The sequence below is a fragment of the Schistocerca nitens genome, chromosome 7 (genome assembly GCF_023898315.1).
Source record: "Schistocerca nitens isolate TAMUIC-IGC-003100 chromosome 7, iqSchNite1.1, whole genome shotgun sequence".
Classification (NCBI taxonomy): domain Eukaryota; kingdom Metazoa; phylum Arthropoda; class Insecta; order Orthoptera; family Acrididae; genus Schistocerca; species Schistocerca nitens.
Genome location: NC_064620.1, coordinates 506,704,515 through 506,729,475, shown reverse-complemented (window position 1 = coordinate 506,729,475; position 24,961 = coordinate 506,704,515). Strand labels below are relative to the sequence as shown.

Here is a 24,961-nt window from a genome sequence, read left to right as displayed (position 1 = left end):
ACACACACACACACACATATCCATCCACACATATACAGACACAAGCAGACATCTCACAAGCAGACATATTTAAAGAAAGAGTTTGGGCAGAGATGCCAGTCAAGGCGGAAGTGAAGTGGCAAAGATGATGTTGAATGACAGGTGAGGTATGAGTGGCGCCAACTTGAAATTAGCGGAGATTGAGGCCTGGTGGGTAACGGTAAGAGGATATATTGAAAAGCAAGTTCCCATCTCCGGAGTTCGGATAGGTTGGTGTTGGTGGGAAGTATCCAGATAACCCGGACGGTGTAACACTGTGCCAAGATGTGCTGGCCGTGCACCAAGGCATGTTTAGCCACAGGGTGATCCTCATTACCAACAAACACTGTCTGCCTGTGTCCATTCATGCAAATGGACAGTTTGTCGCTGGTCATTCCCACATATAACGCATCACAGTGTAGGCAGGTCAGTTGGTAAATCACGTGGGTGCTTTCACATGTGGCTCTGCCTTTGATCGTGTACACCTTCTGGGTTACAGGACTGGAGTAGGTGGTGGTGGGAGGGTGCATGGGACAGGTTTTACACCAGGGGTGGTTACAAGGATAGGAGCCAGAGGGTAGGGAAGGTGGTTTGGGGATTTCATAGGGATGAACTAACAGGTTACGAAGGTTAGGTGGACGGCGGAAAGACACTCTTGGTGGAGTGGGGAGGATTTCATGAAGGATGGATCTCACTTCAGGGCAGGATTTGAGGAAGTCGTGTCCCTGCTGGAGAGCCACATTCAGAGTCTGGTCCAGTCCCGGAAAGTATCCTGTCACAAGTGGGGCACTTTTGTGGTTCTTCTGTGGGGGATTCTGGATTCGAGGGGATGAGGAGGTGGCTCTGGTTATTTGCTTCTGTACCAGGTCGGGAGGGTAGTTGCGAGATGCAAAAGCTGTTGTCAGGTTGTGGGTGTAATGGTTCAGGGATTCTGGACTGGAGCAGATTCGTTTGCCACGAAGACCTAGGCTGTAGGGAAGGGACCGTTTGATGTGGAATGGGTGGCAGCTGTCATAATGGAGGTACTGTTGCTTGTTGGTGGGTTTGATGTGGACGGACGTGTGAAGCTGGCCATTGGACAGGTGGAGGTCAACGTCAAGGAAAGTGGCATGGGATTTGCAGTAGGACCAGGTGAATCTGATGGAACCAAAGGAGTTGAGGTTGGAGAGGAAATTCTGGAGTTCTTCTTCACTGAGTCCAGATCATGAAGATGTCATCAATAAATATGTACCAAACTTTGGGTTGGCAGGCCTGGGTAACCAAGAAGGCTTCCTCTAAGCAACCCATGAATAGGTTTGGCGTACGAGGGGGCCATCCTGGTACCCATGGCTGTTCCCTTTAATTGCTGGTATGTCTGGCCTTCAAAAGTGAAGAAGTTGTGGGTCAGGATGAAGCTGGTTAAGGTGATGAGGAAAGAGGTTTTAGGTAGGGTGGCAGGTGATCGGCGTGAAAGGAAATGTTCCATCGCAGCGAGGCCCTGGACGTGTGGAATATTTGTGTATAAGGAAGTGGCATCAATGGTTACAAGGATGGTTTCCGGGGTAACAGATTGAGTAAGGATTCCAGGCGTTCGAGAAAGTGGTTGGTGTCTTTGATGAAGGATGGGAGACTGCATGTAATGGGTTGAAGGTGTTGATCTACGTAGGCAGAGATACGTTCTGTGGGGGCTTGGTAACCAGCTACAATGGGGCGGCCGAGATGATTGGGTTTGTGGATTTTAGGAAGAAGGTAGAAGGTAGGGGTGCGGGGTGTCGGTGGGGTCAGGAGGTTGATGGAGTCAGGTGAAAGGTTTTGCAGGGGGCCTACGGTTCTGAGGATTCCTTGAAGCTCCGCCTGGACATCGGGAATGGGGTTACCTTGGCAAACTTTTTATGTGGTGTTGTCTGAAAGCTGATGCAGTCCCTCAGTCACATACTCCCGACAATCAAGTACCACGGTCGTGGAACCCTTGTCCGCCGGAAGAATGACGATGGATCGGTCAGCCTTCAGATCACGGATAGCCTGGGCTTCAGCAGTGGTGATGTTGGGAGTAGGATTAAGGTTTTTTAAGAAGGATTGAGATGCAAGGCTGGAAGTCATAAATTCCTGGAAGGTTTGGAGAGGGTGATTTTGAGGAAGAGGAGGTGGGTCCCGCTGCGACGGAGTACGGAACTGTTCCAGGCAGGGTTCAATTTGGATGGTGTCTTGGGGAGTTGGATCATTAGGAGTAGGGTTAGGATCATTTTTCTTCGTGGCAAATATCTGCTGGAAATATCACTTTGAAAACTAAGATAATCTGACTTACCAAACGAAAGCGCTGGCAGGTCGATAGACACACAATCATACACACAAAATTCTAGCTTTCGCAACCAACGGTTGCTTCATCAGGAAAGAGGGAAGGAGAGGGAAAGACGAAAGGATGTGGGTTTTGAGGGAGAGGGTAAGGAGTCATTCCAATTCCGGGAGCGGAAAGACTTACCTTAGGGGGGAACACCCCCCCCCCCCCCCCACACACACACACACACACACACACACTTTTCCTGTAAGATGGGGTCATTCTCTCCTCGATAAAAAGAAAGTACTCATCCTGTTGCAATTCCAGCAACGCTGTGTAAGGAGTTCTCCAACCTGTTACATGAAAGTCACTGGGGAGCATCCCTCACCAAACAATTTGTCTGTAAGCACTTGTTCTGGCCTGGTATTTGTCAGATGGCGAGCCTGGTCGCGCACTGATTTTTCCCCTTTTGGCAGCACCCACACTGTCTTGGGAATGAACCCATATCAACTTAGCTGGAACTTCTCTAGACACTTCTTGAGTGTTGGTTGTCAAAGCCTTTTGCCATCTTTCTTATTCCTTTTGTTGTCCACCTACCGCTGCAGATGCAATGGTCAACACGCTATCAGCAATTTTTTGTATCAAGTGCCTACCTTAAATGGTGGTTTTGAACAATGGTCCTCAGTTTTTCGCTCAATCCTTTGAAGGGTTTTGCTCACACAATGGCAGCTGCTGCATTTTGACACCTCCGTCCAACCCAGAATCTAATGGTGTGGTAGAACCATTGTATGGATTCTGGTAACGCAGACAGGACTCCTATTTGGGAACGAGCCCAGCTGAACACTTGCAAGGCTAGCAGCAATGGATGCTGCTCCATCTTTTGCTGGTGCTGCTGCTGGTGCTGGTGCCAGTTTACACCCAGAACTGTGCTACTGGCCCAAGGATTCTGACAGCAACTGCATTGGACTCCGGGCATCACCCACACCAACAGGCACTATGAGCACCACGTGTTCATGCTGCATGTCGACAAGTGCCTTGTGGCGCACCACTACCATCAGCTACACCCTCAGGTGGGCAATGCTGTTTCCTCTGCGGACTGTCATCTTTTCCACTTGTGCCACCGTTCACTGTGCGCAACACATGCCATGCCCGCCCACCCTCCTGATGTGGTCACCAGCTGCTCCGACAAATCGACCACACACTGGCAACATGGCTCAATATCCCAACACCTCTGAAGTGCCTTCTCTTGCAGGAATGCTGGGGCTTCATTGGCACAGCTACAGGTGCCTCCTATGTCAACCACTGCTGCTGTCTCCACTCCCCATGTGCCTGCCAGCTACATCACCTCAAGACACTGCAGCTGCCTAGCTCACAGCCCCTCACACACAGTGCGAAGTTGACATGATCCTTGCCTACAGGGTGCCGGAGTTCACTGCCTGCTTTCCTACAGGAGAAGTAGTAGTAGTGTGTGTCCATGCTAGCACCATTTCTGCCTCTACCCCCTAGTTTACATGGACCGGGACCTGTTCGCACCCATGACAACCAATTCTGACACTATGGATGTGTCAACCATATGAATGTTGCAGAGGAGCTGATCTCAGGGCATTCCTCTCCCCCTCAGGAGCAGTGTAGTAACTATCATGTTGTAACACCTCTACCACCACTGCTGCTGCAGTGTGTGTCACATTTGAGTAGCGCACTGTTCAGCCGCTCCATGCACCTCACCACAGGTCGCTGACCATAGCCGGCACACCAGTCACCTGCAGCAGAAAACTAGCAGACCTGGCACGCAAATACCCTTTCTATTGTCAGTTACCGGCTCCTACCAGCCACTATTGTATGTGTCACGTAACGAGAACTGTCTACATGTGCTGTCACAGTGACCAAATAAATAGTTGGTTTCTCATAATCATGTTTTTTTTAATATGTTCGTAGTTAGAAAAAAGGTACCTTATGCCCTGCTGGGAAGTTGCACATGGTAGAAGTACATTTCAGTGTATTACTATGGTTTAACTGAAACTAAAATTTCATCTTCTGTGTATTAAAAGGAACTGTGCTAAAACCTAGAAGTTGCCCAAACCATAGTAGCCATGATTGTTTATTACAAAAATGTATGTAATGTGTTTCATAGGAAAATTCTATTGTAAAATATCACAAAAGGTAACAACCACCCCCCAACCCCCTTCCACATCTGTTTTGATTTCCAGCTTATGCAGTAGAGTCTAGGCACTTATTTTATTACACTTGCATGAAATGCTGAACAACATGTTCCTCAGAGCCTCCACAAACCACAAGCAGAACAGTCTTGTACTGAAGTACAGTTTGCCACCGTCCTCTTAGCAAACCATGCCAAGAGAGGGGGGGCTGTTCATCTGTGTAACTTGTATGGACTCTTCCTTGCAATACGACCCCCACCCCCCTTTCCCTTTTAACAGCAGAACACCCATCAGAGTTTACACCACTTTAAAAGATCAGTGTCAAATGTTCTGCAACAACATATGTAATATGGCTCAAATTAATCATGTATTTTCAATGTGAAAGTGCATCTAAGAAAAATGGTAACAAAATAGCTTTAAGATGAATTCCAATGGTCAACTGCATATTATGTTCTATGGGCTATGTTAAATTGCTGACAAAAATTACCTATGATGATTAGAGTCATGCCATTGAACCACGCCCCAACGTATGTCAGGCACCACAGTAGAACTCCAAACTTAATTGAGTCTACAAGGTCCTCTACCAGGAACAGCCGCCTCAGTTCACAGGCTGCTGCATTCAGATGGGCAACAGCTAAGTCAGTCATCTCACGTACTTTCTCTTGCGGCAGGGTCAGATCCAGTTCCAGTATGTCCCTATAAAACAAATTCAGATTATTTATTTGCCACTGACCGCATATCGTAGAATAGGCTCTCTGTGACAGCATGTTACAAATACAAAGTTTCAATTAAATATTCATGTTACACGTATGAGGGCGTACTGGAAAGTAATGCCCTCAAATTTTTCATGTAGAAACTCAAAGCTTTTTTTTTAATGAAAAACTTTAACATTCTATACCTTTATCCTTCATGTATACATATTTATTTCTTAACAGTCACTCTGACGAACACATTTCTACAAATGAGATCGGTTTATTGATACAATCACCATAGAATGTCAGACTGTTGACAGAGCCAGAATCTCACCTTAGCTTGCAATGCTCGATCACTACAAAAGTGAAGTCTTCAAAGGTGTTTTGGACATAGATGAAAATCAGATGGGGCCAATTTGGGCCTATGTGGAGGGCAACTGATGATAGTGAATACAAGGTGTCTGTATCAGATGTTACAGCACTTACGTGGTCCGGCGTTGTGATATTGAAGGAGAGGGTGCTCCACATGTTCAAAATATTACAGCACACTTTCTCAACATGCTACAACTGGGAGCACTCTAGCAGCAGAGCAATGCAACTTACGTCAGTTAAGTGGGAATGTTGACTGAGTAGTAAGCACTACATGTAGCAACTCAACTGGCGTTGAGATCAGAATAAAAGACTGAGGCATTACCTTTCAGCACACCCTCATACAAATTAGATATCTTACTTAAACTAGTTATGAAAATTTAAATCAGAATCTTTAATATCAGTTTCAATATTACAGTATCAAAGAATTCACTCATATTGTAGAATATGCTTGTCAACTAAGCAGCTGAACTGTTTCATGACATGTTCAGATCATAATACGACAATTCTGTGAGAATTCATTTAAGGGGGGTAGGATGTCAAACAGGTCGACTTGGAACAGGAGAGAGACCACAGGACATTTTAATTTCCACTGTTTATACTTTTACAAATAAATTCATAAAACTTTTTCAGCATGATCAGGAAGGATTCAGAATTCACACCCACAGCAGCGGAAGTTCGAAAACATAAAGGAATAATTTTCTTTACATGTGAAATTTCGTCTTTTTTTTCACTTACTAATGGCAGCATTTGTTGCTATAGGTACATTTTTCTTCATAAGTAATAGAGATTCTTCAATGAATTTTGCACAGCATACAAACCATACTTAAAGGTGTATGAAACTCTAGAACTTTTGACATCTATTAACAAATGTGGTAAAAATTGAGGTAATTTACTATAAAATTTGTGTTTTTTCTAAACATTAAGTTTAAAATATAACAGCTCATTCATTTTTTTCATAAATTAAATAAAGTCTAGAGTTTCATACACCTGGAAGTATGGTATGTATGCTGTGCAAAATTCATCGAAGAATCTCTCTAACTTATGAAGAAAAGCGTACCTATAGCAACGAAGGGACTCTTAAGTAAATGAAAAAATGATGAAATTTCACATGTAGAAAAAATTATTTTGTTATGTTTTTGAACTTCCACTGAAATTAGAATGAATCCTGAATCCTTCCTGGTGATGCTGACAAAGTTTTATGACTACTTGTAAAAGGATAGACACTGGAAATTAAAATGTCCTGTGATGCCTCTACTGCTCCAAGTCGGCCCGTTTGATGTCCTACCCCCATTAAGAACTTCAGACAGTTGACTTTTGTGATTTTCCTTTGTGTCCTGCCTGTGCCTAAGACATTCTAGTGTCAAAATATTTTATTTTTATAGTTCTTAAAGTAGAGCAATGAGGGAGAGATATTTACAACTGTCATTATTTTCACCTCAGTGAACGAAGGATGGCAGTGTTCACTGGGGCCAACCTTACACACTATTCACAGTACACAGTGTAGTCACATTACATGGTACAGCTACCACCTTAAATATGAGGTGCAGTGAAATGAAAATGTGAGAGAGGAAAAGTAAGTGAACTGTTTATGATTTCAAAAGTAATCACAATAACTTAACACATTTATCCCACTATGGGACAAGATTGTCAATGCCTACAGAAATAAATATTTGCAGTAGCCTATGGAACCATGATTGCACCCAGGCATACAGCTATTCATTCAAAACACATCACATCAATGTCCACGTATTCCTTTAGCTCCAAAAAGATGGGAACATTTGCGGAGAAATTGGGGCTGTACGCAGGATGTGTGAGGGCTTCCCAGGGCAACTTCTGCAACATAGTTGAAGCAACCTTCAATATGTGGAAGGGTCTTAAAATGACATTAGGACAAACAAAAAAAGAACTATCAGGGCTGGATTCTGGAAAGTCCAGTTGATGATAGAACAAATATTGAATAAAAAGGTTATGAAATTCTGAGAGGAAGATACTAATGGAAACGAGAATTTTTGATGAAAACGATATATTTGAAGAATAATCTTGACTAAAACCATGTACAAAATTCCAATGATTTTTCTCTTAGTCCTTTGAAATCGAACAGTTCAACAGAGACTGGGTCCTCACCATTGTTCAACTGTGAATTGCAAAAATACAAGAATGAGGCAATTGAAACTTCTGAACCTGTCTCCATCTTTAAGGAGCGAGGGCAAAACAGATGTCTTTAGACATCAGTACAAGACCGATATCTTTTTTCTTCAGGTCCTTATGTGAAATATACATTGCTGGTGTTAGAATCTAACTGCAGCCAGCTAAAAATGCTGGTTCTCTAAACTTTCTCAACATGATTCACAAAAACACCATCTTTCCTCCAGTGATTTTCATTTGGATTCAGAAAGTATACCTGTAACGCTTACACATTAATCAAACCTGATAATAAAACTAGCTGCACACCTCTAAATTACTCTGATGTCTTATTACAGTATATTGATAATTTTTATGGACCGTCTGACAGCAACCGAATAAAACACAATTTTAGTGCCATATGCGTTTCGCCTTTATTTTCTGCAAGGCATCATCATTGGCCTGGAATATGTACATATGTTAGCTATTTTATCTACATTTTTGTAACTGTGCCTATAGGTTATAAACAGTTCTGGTGGTTGGTATTTCCTATTAAGTAGTAATGTTTTGAACTGTACTTACAGGTTGCGTAGACAGTTTCTTACATATTACGCTCTGATGTCTTCCTTTAATCCTACCTGGTGTGGATCTGAAAAACACGCAGTCCTCAAGAAATGTATTTTGGCCAAATCCCACTTACTGGGGTACTCCTGACAATACCCTCGTCCAGGACAACACATCTGGTTCTATCACGTAAGGAGTGCTCAAGCCCCTCACATATCTGGGAACTTGTTCCATATGCTCAGACCTTCTTTAACAGTCTGCATTATCTGTGTTGCCCTACACCTATGGTTCAAAGATGACTTAAAAAGCAGCAGCACAACAAAATGTACTGAGGTATCAGAATACACTTTCTTTCAAATATCTTTAAGTATGAAATAATGGAAGGACAACAACACAGTTTGAACACTTGATGCAAAGAACAAACCTTGTGAATAACTTCAAATAAAACAAATTAATATCAACGGGTTACTTGAAGTTGCCCTGCAAGCAAAATACAGTGGGAGAAAAGGAAATACATTTTCAAGCTACATGACTAAGTGAAAACTGAGCTTTTTTCTAACAACAAAATTCAGCCTTAGAATTTTGTATATACATGGAACTATGCATCATACTTAATAGTGGTATCAGAATGGAAAGGGGAGTTCTTTTACCACAACAATCTACAAAACAAATATAATACAAAGAAAGAACAACTTACAATATGCAAACGCAAAATTCTTTTTCATGGCCAAATCCAACCAATGAGAAACTCTAAATGGATTAAACATAAATATATCTCTGTCTCTAGTGACAGTGATTCCATTTTTCAGTGAAGTGGTCTTTCATTGTACACAGACTGCAGGAATGTTAACATTTCTTCGAAAGGAATGAATTATTAAACGGAAGACTTAGGAGATTTTCATTATAGATTGGTAAAAATCGTCATCATTTTGCATTGTAGCAGGTGAATTATCTGCCTGACACCATTCGAGCGCAAGAAGTGAACTGCAACATTTGCTTTAATTGTTTCATTCCTATGCATTCAAGTAGTGCAGTTGCACATGTAGAACATACTAGGGAGTGTAGAACACACAGATTTGGCAATAACCAATGCTACCTTCTGTAACGGCATTTGACGACTGGCACATTACTAGAACAGCACACCACTATGATTCTACTTATATTTTCCAGCAAGCAGTAAAAAAGTTCATTGTGGACGAACTTCAAGCAACTTGAAATTATCTTTCAAACAATTATCTTTTTTCTTATCCAACAGAAAGAGAACTTAAAATACAAGAGACAACAACAGGACTAAGTTGATTACAACCACAAAAGTCCATTTTCATTTTAACCATGACAACAGGAAATACTACTTGCCTCTCATCAAGTTTATGCATAACTACACAGACATGGGAACACACTCACCGATGGTCACAGCAAGACTAATGAAAGTAACTAAAGCAAACATCACAAGCCAAGATCACTAGAAAGCATTTTCATTGGATGACTGGTTTCGACAGAGCTATGCTGTAGTCTGATTTTATGCTTCTGAATTTTTACAACGTATCATCCATCAGTGTTACTAAACCAGTCGTCATCCTATAAACTGCTTTTTTTAGCGGTCTTGGTTTGTGAATTTCCTTCAGCTGCCACAGACTGCAGATTGCGCCCAGACTAACCATGTCAGAATTATTAACTTATGGAAGTGCAGTAATGAAATTATTACAGATTTGGAGTCTGGAACTGAACATGCTGTGCACTGGCTGTATGGTTTCAGAGTTAAAAATTCTACTTTTTAATATAATACTTCAATGACAAGCTTAGTTTTCTTTAGATACTCTGTGCTGTGCACTTCACGCAAACAGCACCTACAGAAGACCAGGTTTAAAGTGTGATATGGTACAGCCCCCCCACACCCAAAATCTAGGTTGTGGTACAGACTAATCTGTAACGTAACTGATGTCTAGATTAGGTCAAAAGGTGACTATTTGGTTGAGAGTCCTAGCTAATGTATGTGAAAACCAAGTAAAGGTTGTAGTAAAACAGTGATCTGTAATGTAGCCTCATGTTTGCCTTTCCTCCAATATCATGAGTATTTGCACCACGAGAAATATTTAATATTAAGAAACCTTTAAACAATATTGTAAAATCTGTCAATTTATTCCAGCACGGTTGACCTTATTTATAGTTCATGTCAACCTCTGAATGGCTCTTTGTGACTGCTTACCAATACAGTCCAACAGAGCACACAGAAGCTTGTAAGCTTATATGTAATGAAGTGGTAATCCTGGAAGAGAGTGAAGGAATATTCTGTCATCTTCAAAAACTCAATGTTACTAGCATCCAAACACACGAACAATGTAATTAGTAAATGTCAAAGTAACTGAATACTTAAGTGGAAGGTACAGTAAAACAAGAGTACTCTTTACTGTGCAACAACTGGCAGTACATTCTTAGAAATATGGAACGAGACTATACTCTTACCATAGTCAGAAAAAATCTAAAGCCAACTTTTAAAGCAACAAAATATGAAATGTATTGCAGTATTTGAAAGTATGACTTGCAAGTCTTCATTAGTACTAGCCAATGCTGACAAGGTTAGCAGCACATGCAGTATTTACACAGCAGGGCTCCAGACGGCACACCGTAACTCTTGACTTTCAGCATAATTACTGTTTATTACTGAACTTTAGACTAACAACCATATTTAATCTGATATGACCAGTGGCACAAATGTCTGAGATGGACTGTAATCATAATCCTCACCCCTGCCATGACATTCCCTTTTCAAATAAGTACCAGTACATTCACAACTCAGTGACAGAAAACCGAATGCTCACCACCTAGGTTCCTCTTCCCTTAATTTACTAATAACTGCCGGGGTGCAATTTTATCATGTAAGCACTCTACAGCTTTATTCTGAACACTTCTCATGATCTGCATTTCCAGTCAATCTAAATCCTTTGATTACTGATTATTTCAGACAAAATTACTGTCACCCCTCTAAAGCAAAGGAGCCAAACAAATTGATGCAAGTTTTTTTGACATTCTCAAACACAGGCCTGTATGGAACGAGCTACCTTAGTATCTGGTCTATTTTGTTAACACCATTCCTGTAATAACTTTCCCCTAAATGAGAAATCCTGCTAATCAAAGCTTGCCCATTAGGTTCTATACAATCACTTCAGACTTTTCTACATGCCACACATTTTTCACTTAGCAGCTCACGAAAAAAAACACCATTTCCTGGAAAGTGTTTCGAAAGAGTACCCAGTTAAATTCATATAGTGGACGCCCTTTGTGTTGTTCGTAGTTCGTGCACGATTTATGATCATAAGCATTAAAATACTTAGACTTATGCATCATGTAATATAGGTTTTCAGGATTTATTTTGCAGTTTTGATTACAGAGTGCATTAAAAATGGTATGAATGTAAAAATTAGGCTATGCTACCCATCAGTCTGTTGCCACACATTTTATTTGGTATTCAAGTTTGTTGGATTTCCCCAACTAAACGAAATTACCACCTTGCAACCTAACCTACACATTGTGCTATTCTACAAACCACATTATGATCACAAGCAATATTTCAGAGCCATCACTTTTATACTACTACTACTACTACTACTACTACTACTACTACTACAATAATAATAATAATAATAATAATAATCTCACTTGAATGGATGTCCATCTGAAGTGGTTTTCTGAACTGCCTGCAGCACAGTCTTGTAAACACGGAAACTAATTGTTCCCGTCAGAATTGCAAGTGAGAGATAAGCAATAACACTGATGAGTGAGACGTAAGTCAGAGACAGCAAAATTCCCAGCACACTTCCAAATACAATGCCAGACTTCTTTGGGTCCCTCCAGTAGATGAGCTCCACAACTGCAATGAGAAACAACCATTCATAAGATTCATAACTTGAAAAGGTATTTTTAATTTAATAATTTACTTATAAATCTTGTAACAAAGGGTGTAATAAAAAAATCAAAGGGCTACTTCATGTGATTTTAATGGTGTATATTGTGGAATCTTTTGTAGTTGAAATGGACTTGAACATATTAGCATACCCACTCAAATTTAGTAAATGGCTCCAAGCACTATGGGACTTAACTTCTGAGGTCCTCAGTCCCCTAGAACTTAGAACTACTTAAACCTAACTAACCTAAGGACATCACACACATCCATGCCCGAGGCAGGATTCAAACCTGCGACCGTATCAGTTGCGCAGTTCCAGACTGTAGCGTCTACAACCGCCCTGCCACTTCGGCCGGCTCAAATTTAGTATTTGAGTTTATAGGTACAGTAAACCCAGGAAGAGAAAAGTGACATCACAAATTATTATTATTTTAAATTTAGAGTAACCGAGCGAGTGCATGAACCTGATGCGCAGAGTGAATTCACAAGTTATGGGAGGACAGCCTACATTTAGTGGTGAAACATTTGTTCTTTGGAGTTTTTCTTACCCACGACATGGAAAGAAAAGTAATTATGGGGTCTCCCAGACCTGCACTCTGTTCAAATAACCTCTCAACATAAGCCAGAGAGAGGTTCCAATGAAAGACTACAAAGATCAGAAATGTTTTTTGAACAAACTAATTAACTGCATGTCCCACATGGCAAATTTTCTATAAAAACAGTTTATATTAGTAAATGTAAACAGTTTGTGTGTATGGTTACATGGCTGTTCTTTCTTTATTACTAACACTGTGATACTATAAATGTCCTTAATGAAACATCCTCAAATTCAACAGCAAAAGTTAACCGAAACACCTTTGCCTTGTTTCAAGAACTTTATTGTTTTTATACAAATTCAGTTTTGGGATGTAACCCCATTCTCTAGCACATAACTGATCTCGAAGATAGTAACTAAGGAAAGACAAACATGTCAACTTCATAGCTTATTGTTTCTTGACAATCTATAAAAATTGTCTAGTGACAACTTGGACACAGGTTACAATTCTACAACATTCATTAGTGCAGCATTTATGAATGAAAAAAAGGTACAATGGACTTATGTTCACATACATGGGAATTTGTACATCAATGTACAAATGAAGGCACCAATGTGGTTCTGTGTACATGTCAGATACCTGTATGTTAACACCCGTTATTTAATTTATAGTATTTCTAATTGAGTTAGTTTTGTACCCTTCCCCTCTGAGTGTACAACTTCTACATGTAACACATATGTATGGCTTTGGTTTAAGCAATATTATGTAATGGATGAATCTGCCTTCTTTTATCTGAAACTTCTATGGTGTTCTCTAATCCCAGCGCAGATTGTCCTCCCAGTCTATGAAATATAGCATAACTGACACTTGGCAGATGACCTTACAAAACTTTTTAAACAAGCAGAACTTCAATGTGTATGCCTTCAATACTACACATGAGGAATATTTCTGTCTTGCTGCTTGTTATATTTTGTTAGCTGGAAACGAAAAATTTTTGCATCCAACACTTTCCTCAAATGACAACTTCAGTGATGAATAATGAATGTCTTCTAGTGTTGTAGATTTCGATTTATTGTAATTTGACAATATTAAAATTTTAAAGAAACTGGTTGGCTGTAATATTATCACTGCTTACTTTTGTATGATCAACACACTAAGTGATTTATTGCTCTAGATCATAGACTGAGTGAAATATGTAGGTATCTTAATATGTTGTTTGTTTGTTTCTCAAACCAGTTACTCTGCAACAGCTTCAGTTGCTGAACGTATGTTTGGCTCTATTCACAGATTCCTGTTTATGTGCAAAGTTCTTTGACGTTATTTTTCTTGAAAACTTAATATATTTCATTCTTTGAAACTGAGATAGTACATCTGAAACGAATGACTCATACATTTACAATGTCATCTACAAGGATTGACACAGTGCTTTTTCATAGGCAAAAATGAATATTGTATGTTTGACCCAAGTTGTTTCCCACATGTTAGTAATATAAACGATTACAAAATTTATTTAGGTACTGGAGAGTAAACATGACAATTTCGAAATAATGAACTAACTAGTACAGCATATTGCACATAGGGCACTGCAGGAAAAGGGAAACAGCACGCGAGACCCAAATTTGTATTATTCTGAGACATGCTTATCTACCAGCATGACGAAGGGCATTCCTAAAACCCAACCGAAAGTAACACTGTCAATATGTCTGAGAAGCTAGAAATGGGGTGAAAGCAATAAGAATACTTTCTAATCAATTTGGTGGTATTACGTTCGACCAGTACACATCCAAGTTCATGTTGCAAATGCTCGACACTGTTCGCGAAACTGCTCCAGGGAAGTTCCAGACCAGGAAATTTGGCGTCTTTGCTGAAATCAAGTTGTTCAGACAGACTTGCCCCCACGTGAAAACGAGCAGCTGTTGTGCGCTACACGTGGCAGCTGCGCCTCCCGTCAAAAAAACACGTGCGGTGCCATAGCGGCGTGCGGATGACAATACGAGGGAGGCTTACCTGGCCCCCTGTCCACGTACTCCTCGGCGATTTGGCCCTGCGACAGCTGCTGCTTCGGCCTGCGACCCATAATGAACACGCACACAAACACGTGTGGCCCTACGACACGCACGCGCTCGACAGAACTGCGGCTACGCGCGCCGCGAGCGCCGACCCCACATTTCGCTGCCCACTCCAGCCGCGGCTGCGACCGGACCTGTCCGACTCCAGCGCCACCGCCACCGCAACACAGCCCAAACCACCGTGCGGCGCTTACTTTGAATTACTGTAAGCGCCCCAGCACCGACTTGCACTTGCCTCCACACCAATATCCCAAAAAACTTTCTTCCACCCCTTCTTCGAAACATGAACATCAATCAAGCTTTGATCTCTAATGTGGATCTCTTGCATAGCCAGTGCGGACTCCGCACGCTAGGAGGATCCACAATAAAACTTTTAGTCGCTAGACTTCCAATTTATCAGCGATTTCTCTAGCTTTGGTAATTTAGTCATTTATATTTTTCGCACTTTATTACCACGTCATCTGGTCGACATCCCTTAGAGGTCAAACCGTTGAGTATTAGTAGGCAAACTAAATTGAAAGTGCCTACTAGAGCAGGAACTTTAAGTAGTTTTGACGTGAACTATCAAGTAGCCACTAAACGGTGAATCAAACAATACAGTGGAATTTCGATATTTCGAGTCTCTGAACTGCGAGTTTCCCATAAATCACAGCCTCGCCGATTAAGTTTCCCCGCCTGCTCATACCAAAACATCTGCTGAACCATGCCTCTTAGTTCTGTCGTTGTCCATGGGTCCACGCATTTGCTTCTCCATGTTCTTAATTATTTATACAAGCAAACCTTTTGATGAAAGTGTTCTTAAATATCGACACAGTACAGTGTTGTGTTTCGTTTTGTTTGTACACTCTAAAAATGAGTGCTGTAACTAAGGAACAAAATTTGTAACTTTGAATGTTAAGTTAGAAGCATCGAAACGACTTGAGAAAGGAGAAGCTAACTTTCTCTCTAATACGGTGTCGGTGAAGTTAGTCGCTGGCGAAGAAGCCTACTGAAATTTGAACAGTTATCTGGAAAGAAATGTTATAAAGAATCTCTTAGCCGAAAACTATAAGTTGGGGTTTAAAAAACAAGTAAGGCGTTGTACTTGTGGTTTATTTTCAACAATTGTTTTCTTTTCCCCCCCAGTTTGTCCCGGTCACGATCACCACTAAGTACTGAGACTCCACTAGTTGGTTTTCGTTATAAAATCAATGTGAATTAAGACAGCTATTTCAACGCTCCTGTTGGCCCACAACTTAGCTCTAACTGACGTGCCAATCTAAATGAACAGTACACACAATTTCATAACGAAAATAAACTTGAGAGAGCAGATCTCTCGCAAAACGGCTTGCAGAGTTTTCGGGAGGTTCTTAGGGGAAACATTTACTCTTGGTGTCTCGCATGCATAAGACTACTGTAGCATAGGAAGTAAGGGCCCGCAGTGATCATACTGATGAGGACAATCAGTTTAACCATCCTACGAACGCTAGGCAGTTTGTTTTCGGCAAATATTTGCCAACTGCCTAGCATACCCACGTAGGAGCACTGTGTTTTACAGTATATATATGACAGCAGTCTGAAAGGGACTACCTGCGCAATCTTCATGTACTACCCCGGAAGCGACTCAAGCTAGTGGGTCAACATTAGAAACCCACCCAATTATTACGAGCTGGTACGAGAAGAGGTAATTAGAGCCAAGAGTGGGCAATAAAGCATTAAGAACAACTTATTCATCTGTACTACAGAGGAGCTTACTCAACTTTTCTCGCACTGGGCTCAGGTTGTGTAACTACAGCCACATACTAATCGCACTGTTGACACTTGTGCCTTCATGCACTACATGTAACTTAAGCTAGGTCATCTCTGAGAAATGAATCGTGAATCTCCCTATAATAACGGAGCGCGCCAATTTGGCTTTTGTTAATTTATTTTACTGACTCATCTTTGGTGCCTACATTGACAGCCTTCACTCAAATCAGAGGTGTGTATATGTTTCTTACAAGGAGATTTGGATATTTTTATTGTGGGCTCACGTACAAGATCCATCCACTTTTCAGTTCAAGTTATCTGTCCTCCACAAATCTATATTTTATGGAATGATTTTCTACAAACCATATTCTGTCCTTAAGAATTTCCGAAAGTAACGGGCAAACGACGCCGTGCTTCAATATCTAGGAAACAATATACTTTTACAGATTTTAACATGTCTTCTTGATTTCGCTTTTGTCATAGTTTCACTTCGGGCAAGATTTCTTTCATCCGCTAGTTACGATCTTTTATGACCTAACATTTTTGTAAGTTTCTCTGAGAGAGATCAACTAAGCGCACGTACAGTAGAAAAGACTTCAGTCACTCTTTTCTCCATTTGTAACTAGGTAAGGAACAAAATAAATTACACTGGTTACAGCATCTATTAACAGTAGACATTTTGGTCACTAGGTAGTCAGCTTGTTGGCAGTAAAGAGCACCTGTCACGCCAAATGAGAAACCGCCGCTTTGCTGTTCATATTCCTTTTACATACGTGCTTGATAACGAATATGGTATCTTAAAATTTGCAGGAAATGTAACACCATTTATAGAGAACACTGAATTTCATACAGAAATGTGTCCTTATGAGGAACTTCACAAATACAGGTGTTACCAAACTGCAATCAACGCACATCCGCCAAGGCGGGTTTGCCAACTTCTCAGCGGGCGGGTGGCGTGTAGGGGCTCCAACTAATTCAGCGGCTGCTATGGTGCATCGTGTGCACGCGCTTTTACGCTTTTAAAAAAATAATCCCACACGCAAAATTACCACAAATTTATATCCATACAGGTATCGACGGAAAAGTGCAAAACTGCAAACTTCAGCGACCTATGGATGCGGCAGCGTAATTTGATCACGCAGCTGGCAAGGGGTAGTGAAAAAGACATGTTGATGCCAGCGCATGGAGTCTTTGCTAATCTCATTTCGTGTACGATTCGCAGACAGGCGCGTGAACAATACACGCAGATGTCAGCATTTGAGAGGGCGTGTAGTTGGGTTCAAAGAAGATGGTTGGAATAAGAGACGAATCGCTCGACATTTTAATAGGAGCGATGTCACTATTCGACGATGTAGGCAGGAATGGGTGCACCATGGCCGAACACAGCGTCAAGACGGAAGCGGCACCAGGAGAGACGACAGGACGTGAGTGCCAAGTAACCATCATCAGAGAGGCTTTCGATCCCGGATTCACCATTATAATCGACCTGACGTGCAACTGGTGCTTTAGTGAGCAGAAGGAACATTAACAGGCGGCTCATAGAAAGGCCACTGAGCTCACGACTGCCCCTTGCACCAACTACCATTGAGTGTGTTGGGGCTTATGGGCGCTCAACGAGGTCATCAGCGCCCTGACACACATTAAAAGGAACAATTAACTACCATTGACAACAAGCCTGTTTGCAATAGTGTCTGCCACATTAGGCCTGGAATCTCTGGCTGGAGTGGAATTGCCTTCAGTGATGAGTCCCACTTCGGACTGATCACCAACATCCAACTAGGGCGTGTCTGGAGACGCCACAGGCAGTGGCAGGATACCAAACTGACTCGCCCACCATACGGCCAGACAACCGTAATGATGGTGCCATTTTATCTCTTTGGTTGTCATCCACGGCACCCTTACAACACAGTGGTACGTCGACCATATTCTACGCCCTGTTTTGTTGCCCTTCATGGCAAGACATAGTGGGCTTAAATTTCAGCAAGCAACTTATAATGCCCGTCCACACACAGAATTTCCATAGCTTGTCTCCGTGCTTGCCAACCCTACGTCGGCCAAGAAAGTCGCCGGGTCTTCCCAAATGACAAAGTCTGGGACATTACGGGCTGGACCCTCCAACCAGCTCGGGATTTTCACGACCTAAAGCGCCAATTGGACAGGATCTGGCACCATATCCCTCAGGACAACATCAAACAACTGCTACAATAAATGCCAAGCCGAATAATTGCTTGTGTAAGGACCAGGTGCACCAATGCATTATTTATTTGCCCAATTTGTGAAGCTCTTTCTCTTGAATAAATTATCCAATTTGTCTGAAATTGTGACCATTTGTTTGACATTTACATCGCATCTACCGATTTCCATACTATTCGGACAATTCCTTAGTGGTGCAGTTTTCTTTCTCCTCTCTAGAGTGTATATCCTTACGAGACAATTCTGTTGTATGTTGATATTACGAAATTACTGACCAAAATTAGTAGTGCACTTTATTTGCATCCAAACATTTGAGCCTGTCCAGTGTTTCAGCACTGAACGTTCAGTCCACTTCAGCATACACCATAAACTGCATCCACGGATACTGATACATTAAACTCAAATTTCTTTGTTCTAGGCGAACTGGTTCTTATGCGCACATCCAAAACCATCCTGCGTGCCCCATCCATGCTACCCCACTCATTTGTAGTCTAATTTTTCAAATTCGTTTACTTCTACATTCATGACTATTCTTAGTATTTACACATGGCTTTCCTTTTCCTTCCCTCTTCTCATTTTATTCATTCAGGAAAGTATAGTAATCTGAAAAAAGAAAGACTAATAACTTTATGATGCTTTTATGTCTTTACAGTGTGATCTGTCAACAATTATTTCAAAGATTTGCTAGTTTCACTTCCTTTGAAACTATCTTGTAATCCTGCTGCACATCTAAGTCCTAAGAGCTTATAAATGATCTAATATTTCTTCAAATAGTCCACCTGACCATTCAGTATTGTGACGAGCAACGGAACTGTGGGAAACCCCGTAACAATCTGTTTTGGCGTTTCTGTATATGCAATCTTGAGGGCGCTTGACCAGATGTGGTCTAACTATGCTACCAAAGATCTCTACGACGCACGAAGAGCTCTTCAGGCTATCCATCACATACAACCAGAAGAAAAATATGTTCAGACAATCCTCGATATTCTATCCCACATTTCAGAGAAAGCGCAAGGAGGTGCTATACTGCTGTGCACTTAAGGACACAGGCTTGGGAAACAGTTTCCCACTGTGCTCCTCTAACACCCGCGGTTTGTCACCTTGCTGTTTACACAACGGGTCATGCAACAGCGGGAGGAGTAACGGCTCGGGAGGGAAAAAAAAAGCAGCTATTACGTTCCACCTTCCAACCACTGATGCGGGATGAAGTTTTAACGCGCCTCGGGATAGGCCCGATCCTTGGGCGCATGGATTCGTCTCCGACGAGAGGACCCACCAACGTGCAGTGCTTGTAGTGTACAGATCTGACACCACACTGTAAACAAATGTGTGATATTCACATCTGATGGCTGCAACTGGCATTACCAGCTCATCAGCCATCTATTTTAGGTGGTGATGAGATGAATGTGGACCGTATTTCACCGTTTTTGTGATGTATGACCTTAGAAAATACAGTAACTCTTCTACGTAATAAACTAAGTGGCTGGTCTATCCTATTTTCTTGCACCTACCACCCTTCGCATTTCCTTAGATGTTGTGTAGTTCTAATCTATGTGGTTTAACAATGGATTGAGAATGGAGGAGAATGGGTGTGATTTGTATTTCTTATTTTTGGTAAGTACTTTTAAACATTTCAGCCACATTTAAATTCCCTCTTGATTGTGCTATAACCACTATCAACTTTCCTACTCCTAAATATCTATAATCTCTCGCGCGGTGTATATAGCCCCGCGTACCCGTAAAATCGCGCAGGTCATTCCTGTTTATTAAAGAACGAATGCAGCGAGTTACAGATACAAAAATACTTACGTAACAGCCCTCTATTCGCAAAAAAAACTGCACGCACATTCAGATAAACTGGAATTAGAAATAAAATTTGTACCATACCACCAACCAAGATACGATTATGTTTAGATATGCGATTGACTCACCTAATTTCTGACTAATGGAAACCAGTGCGTTAGACACGTGCATCTTAACTCTTTAACAGTAGTAAATATATATAATCGCTGGTCTTGACTTTATTTACTACAATCAATAAATTGTACTGGTATTAATACATCCAATAGTTGCTCTGACACGTATTGTTTCTAAGTCAGTTAGCTTGACATATCAAGTAACAAGTGAGTAATGGTACAAGCATTAACTGATGGCCTTAGGCGCACTCGTCATTAGAGCTGGTTTTGTGATGAACTAGCATTTCCTACCTACTCATTAAGCCTTCTCATTTTAATATACACGACCGAATTCAGTTCATATTTACATACAATTTCGCTGATTATATGCTTTGAAATGCTGCTTCTGACAAAGAATGAACACTGCACATAATACTGTTTCACAAATCACGAACATGTTGGCCCCAAGGATAAATTATTTCCGCTGACAGTGCACATGCAGAAAAGTTACTGGAACACTAATGCAGTAGGCATATTAATTGCTCTTTTTTTGTGAGGAGGATCGCACTGACATTCGTGAGTAGTTCGTTTAAATCTGTAAGATTGACTTAATGGAGGTGGCATAGTTCCATGTCAGAAGAAGTTCCGGCTGGTTCTGCAATGAATGCTAGTAAGAAGTTACAGTAAAGGAGGCAAACATTTAGGATTTGGGGAAGAGGCTGATGCAGATGATGTAGCTACTACCTCTACCATATGAAACACTACAATGACTGATGGCAGTCCGGGTACCAAATGGACCTGTGTTGAAACGACAGCAGGTTGCTTATACATCGCCTGTGCTTTAAGCAATTCACGAAAGCCATTGAACTTATTTATGCTGACGTGGCTGAAAATGCCGGTTTATAAACATTGTCTTAAGTTGATTGTGAGCTCCAGTCCTTTGGGACATGTCTTCCTCTTGTGTTTACTAACTGAAGCTGACAACTTCCTGCTTTTTTCACATCTACCAATGAAGCTAACATGTACGATTGTGTGTTCATTCATTGGTACGAATATTTACCACCCCGTAACTCATGGCGGACTTGGGGATACATAAATTGAGCTGTTTCCCTGCTTATTATACCCATAGAGTACACACTGGTGTATTTCATTGTTAGTTGGTATTGGTCATTTTGATACTTTAAAGGTTAAAGCAAGAGATACTAATGCTTCACATCTTCATTATGAAATCTATTTTCCTGCTTTCCCTTAAAACCTATTCTTAACAATGATCTGCTCTTACAGTATTTCGCCAACTGACAACTTTAGCAAGTTAACACGGCGGTTGCTGTCAACTATTTTAGCAATCCTGCACGACACACATTCTAAGTTCATGATAATTACCAGTGAGGAACACGAGAGGTAATATGACCATACGACCTCTTAGAATATGGGTTAAGGAAACGAAAACCTATGTTTATAGCATTTGTAAGGAGCGAAATGCTATTTACAACTTGCACAAGAGTCAAAAGTCATGAATGGGAAGCAGTGATTCCGAAAGTAGTAAGACAAGGTTGTGGCTTATCCCAATGTTAATCTGTACACTTAGCATGCAACAAAGGAAAACAAAGAAAAATTACAGTAGGAATTAAAGTCCAGAAAGCAGAAATAAAAACTTCGAGGTTTGCCGGAGACACTGTCATTCCGTCTGAGACAGCGAAGGACATGGAAGAGCACTTGTTTTGAGATGAACATCGACAACAGCAAAGCAAGGGTAATGGAATGTAGTCTATATCTACACCTACATATATACTCCGCTAGCCACCAAGCGTTGTGTGGCGGAAGGCACAATTCGCGCCAAAGTCATATTTCCCCCCTCTGTTCCACTCGCGGATCGCGCGAGGGAAAAACGGAAAAACGACTGCCTGAACACCTCAGTACAAGCTCTTATTTCCCTTATCTTTGAATGGTGATCATTGTGCTGTTTGAAAGTTGGTGGTAATAATATATGCTCTACATCCTCGGTGAAGACTGGATTTCGGAATTTAGTGAGCAGCCCCTTCTGTTCAGCGCGCCATCTGCAAGTGTGTCCCACTTCAAACTTTCTATGAGATTTGTAATGCTCTCGCGACGGCTAAATATACCAGTCATGGATCTTGCCGCTCTTCTTTGGACCTTCTCAATCTCTTGAATCAGACCCAACTGGTAAGGGTCCGATACAGACGAACAATACTCCAAAACTAAAGTATTGTAAGCTATTTCCTTTGTTGAAGGACTGCATCGCTTCAGGATTCTACCAATAAACCGCAATCTAGAGTTCGCCTTACCCGTTATTTGTGTAACGGAGATTAGATTAGGTAACAAGATATTTATAGCAGCAGATGAGTTTTGTTATTTGAACAGGAAAATAACTGATGACCGAAGCAACTAGCAATGGCAAGGAAAGCGTTTCTGAAGAAGAGAAATCTGTTAAAATCGAGTATAGATTTAAGGATCGGGAAGCCTCTCTTCTGAAAGTATATCGAAGTATGGAAGTTAAACATAAGCGATAAACGGATACCATGGAAGAATGCTGAAGATCAGATGGGTGGTCCATGTAACTAATGAGATGGTGCGGAACAGAAATGGGGAGAATACTTGACTGGAAGAAGGGATCGGTCGATAGGACATTGAGACATAAAAGGATCACCAATTTAGTACTGGATGGAAGTGTAGGGGGTGAAAATGAGTACAGTAAGCAGATTCAGAAGGATGTAGGTTGCAGTTATTATTCACAGATGAAGCTTGCACGGGATGGAGTAGCATGGAGAGCTGGATCAAACCAGTCTTCGGACTGAAGACAACAACAACAACAACCATCTGTTTCAGGCTTCCCCATGGTTACCTTCTTGATCAGAAATGAGGCAACAGCTTACCCCTATTCTATATCAACAAAAGTACTTGTTTAAGAGAGTAACGTGTTGGTTCGCGATGCAGGTTTCTCAGTACCATTTGCTGTACTTAGTGTTCTTTACCTACCATAGCAGATCGCATTCGTGGTCTCAATTAGTGTTTCTGGCTATTAACTGGGTAGGGTGTTCTTGGGCGAGGGCCACTCAGTGCTGTAACGACGAAGACAAGCAAGAGCCCAAATGAATACCTGACGCCACACTGCATTACCGCGTGAAGTTTTACAGGTAACGTGCTTCTACAGAACTACTACTGATCAGACAGGACAGATTTTCCAACCGTTTGCCACACGCTGTTCATGTAGAACCACGACTTAAACAGTACTGATTCGCTGTCGTGCAAAATGAACAGGAGAAAATTTCTAAACGCAAACGCTGCCAACAACAAAAAGCAAGTTTGACAGCGCCGATGTACGAATGCTTGTCCTCGAAATTTAACGAAGTGTCAACCTACAAAAACTACCTAGCAGACAAACGATGGCGGGCATGGAAACCGCGACGGTCTTGGCAGCCGAGAAGATGAATCCGCTAGCAAGAATAATAATAAAGCGGCTACCTGTTACTACATTTCGGGAGCCAAGCCGTCCTAAAGATAGGCCACGCAAAGCGCTGCCCGCCAATACTCGTATGCGGCAGCCAGCGGCAGGGCATTCCTCGTCGCTAGCTGGAAGCCTGCCTGCATCGTCGCAAGAGCTCAATGGTCGTTTGAGCCGTGACCCGGACCCAAAAAACGCTGTCGCGGCAATTTCTCCCTATTGCCAGGCTTCCCGTATTTCACAGTCAGCTAGTTACCAACCAAGCATATCAATTTTCCGCCATTTCAGTTACATTTGACGAGAGAGAGAGAGAGAGAGAGAGAGAGAGAGAGAGAGAGAGAGATCTCAATTTTAATTGGTTATATCTAACCTGGACAAACCACATGGAAAAATTCCTGGGTGCGTTGTTGAAGGAACGCATGCACCTCAGTTACGAGACTTTTACCTGGGACTGACCTGTATTCCCAAAACCTGTGATTGGTGCTTGGTTAAATAAAAATTCCTCCGTAATCACGTGTTTCATGGAACATTATTCGGCAGTGTAACTATTTTCCGCGGTCCTAAAGAAACCTAAAAATGCAATGTCCATGCGATGAACTTCATCCCAACTGAACATTTTCTGATGCCCTCTAACTTTTTACTGTCAAGCATTTTGTTACACTTATTTGGGTTACTTTCAGTTTCTTTTACTTTCATATTGTGTATTCAACACCAGTTCTCCCTCACAGCTGACGCTTACAGCCCTCTTACATCTGAAACAACTTTCTTTTTATCAAATGGCATTAGTAAGGTCAATAATCAACACCCGATTTATATGACACATAGCTGACAGCAAGAAAGCTGCGTCTCACTTGTTTCGCAAGATCTGTTTCGCTTAGCTTAGTACCTCAACACACTTATCTCTAGTCTAACCGCACACGTGCGTGACGTTTGGACCATGGTCTGCTTCCTTGGATATGCCAGAATCATTACTCTTACGGGATATTAAAGGCAGCTTTC

At 41.5% G+C, this 24,961-nt stretch overlaps 1 protein-coding gene across 2 annotated transcripts in view; it reads right to left on the bottom strand.

Moving 5' to 3' along the window:
• LOC126194739 (reticulon-1-like) overlaps positions 1-24,961 on the bottom strand; it is a 378,195-nt gene that overhangs the window by 9,633 nt on the left and 343,601 nt on the right. For both annotated transcript variants that reach the window (XM_049932999.1, XM_049933000.1), the window contains 2 exons: positions 11,835-12,045; positions 4,916-5,124 (listed from right to left, as the gene is read on the bottom strand). In XM_049932999.1, coding sequence (XP_049788956.1) covers positions 4,916-5,124; positions 11,835-12,045 — 420 coding nt within the window. The remainder of the gene's footprint in view (positions 1-4,915; positions 5,125-11,834; positions 12,046-24,961) is intronic.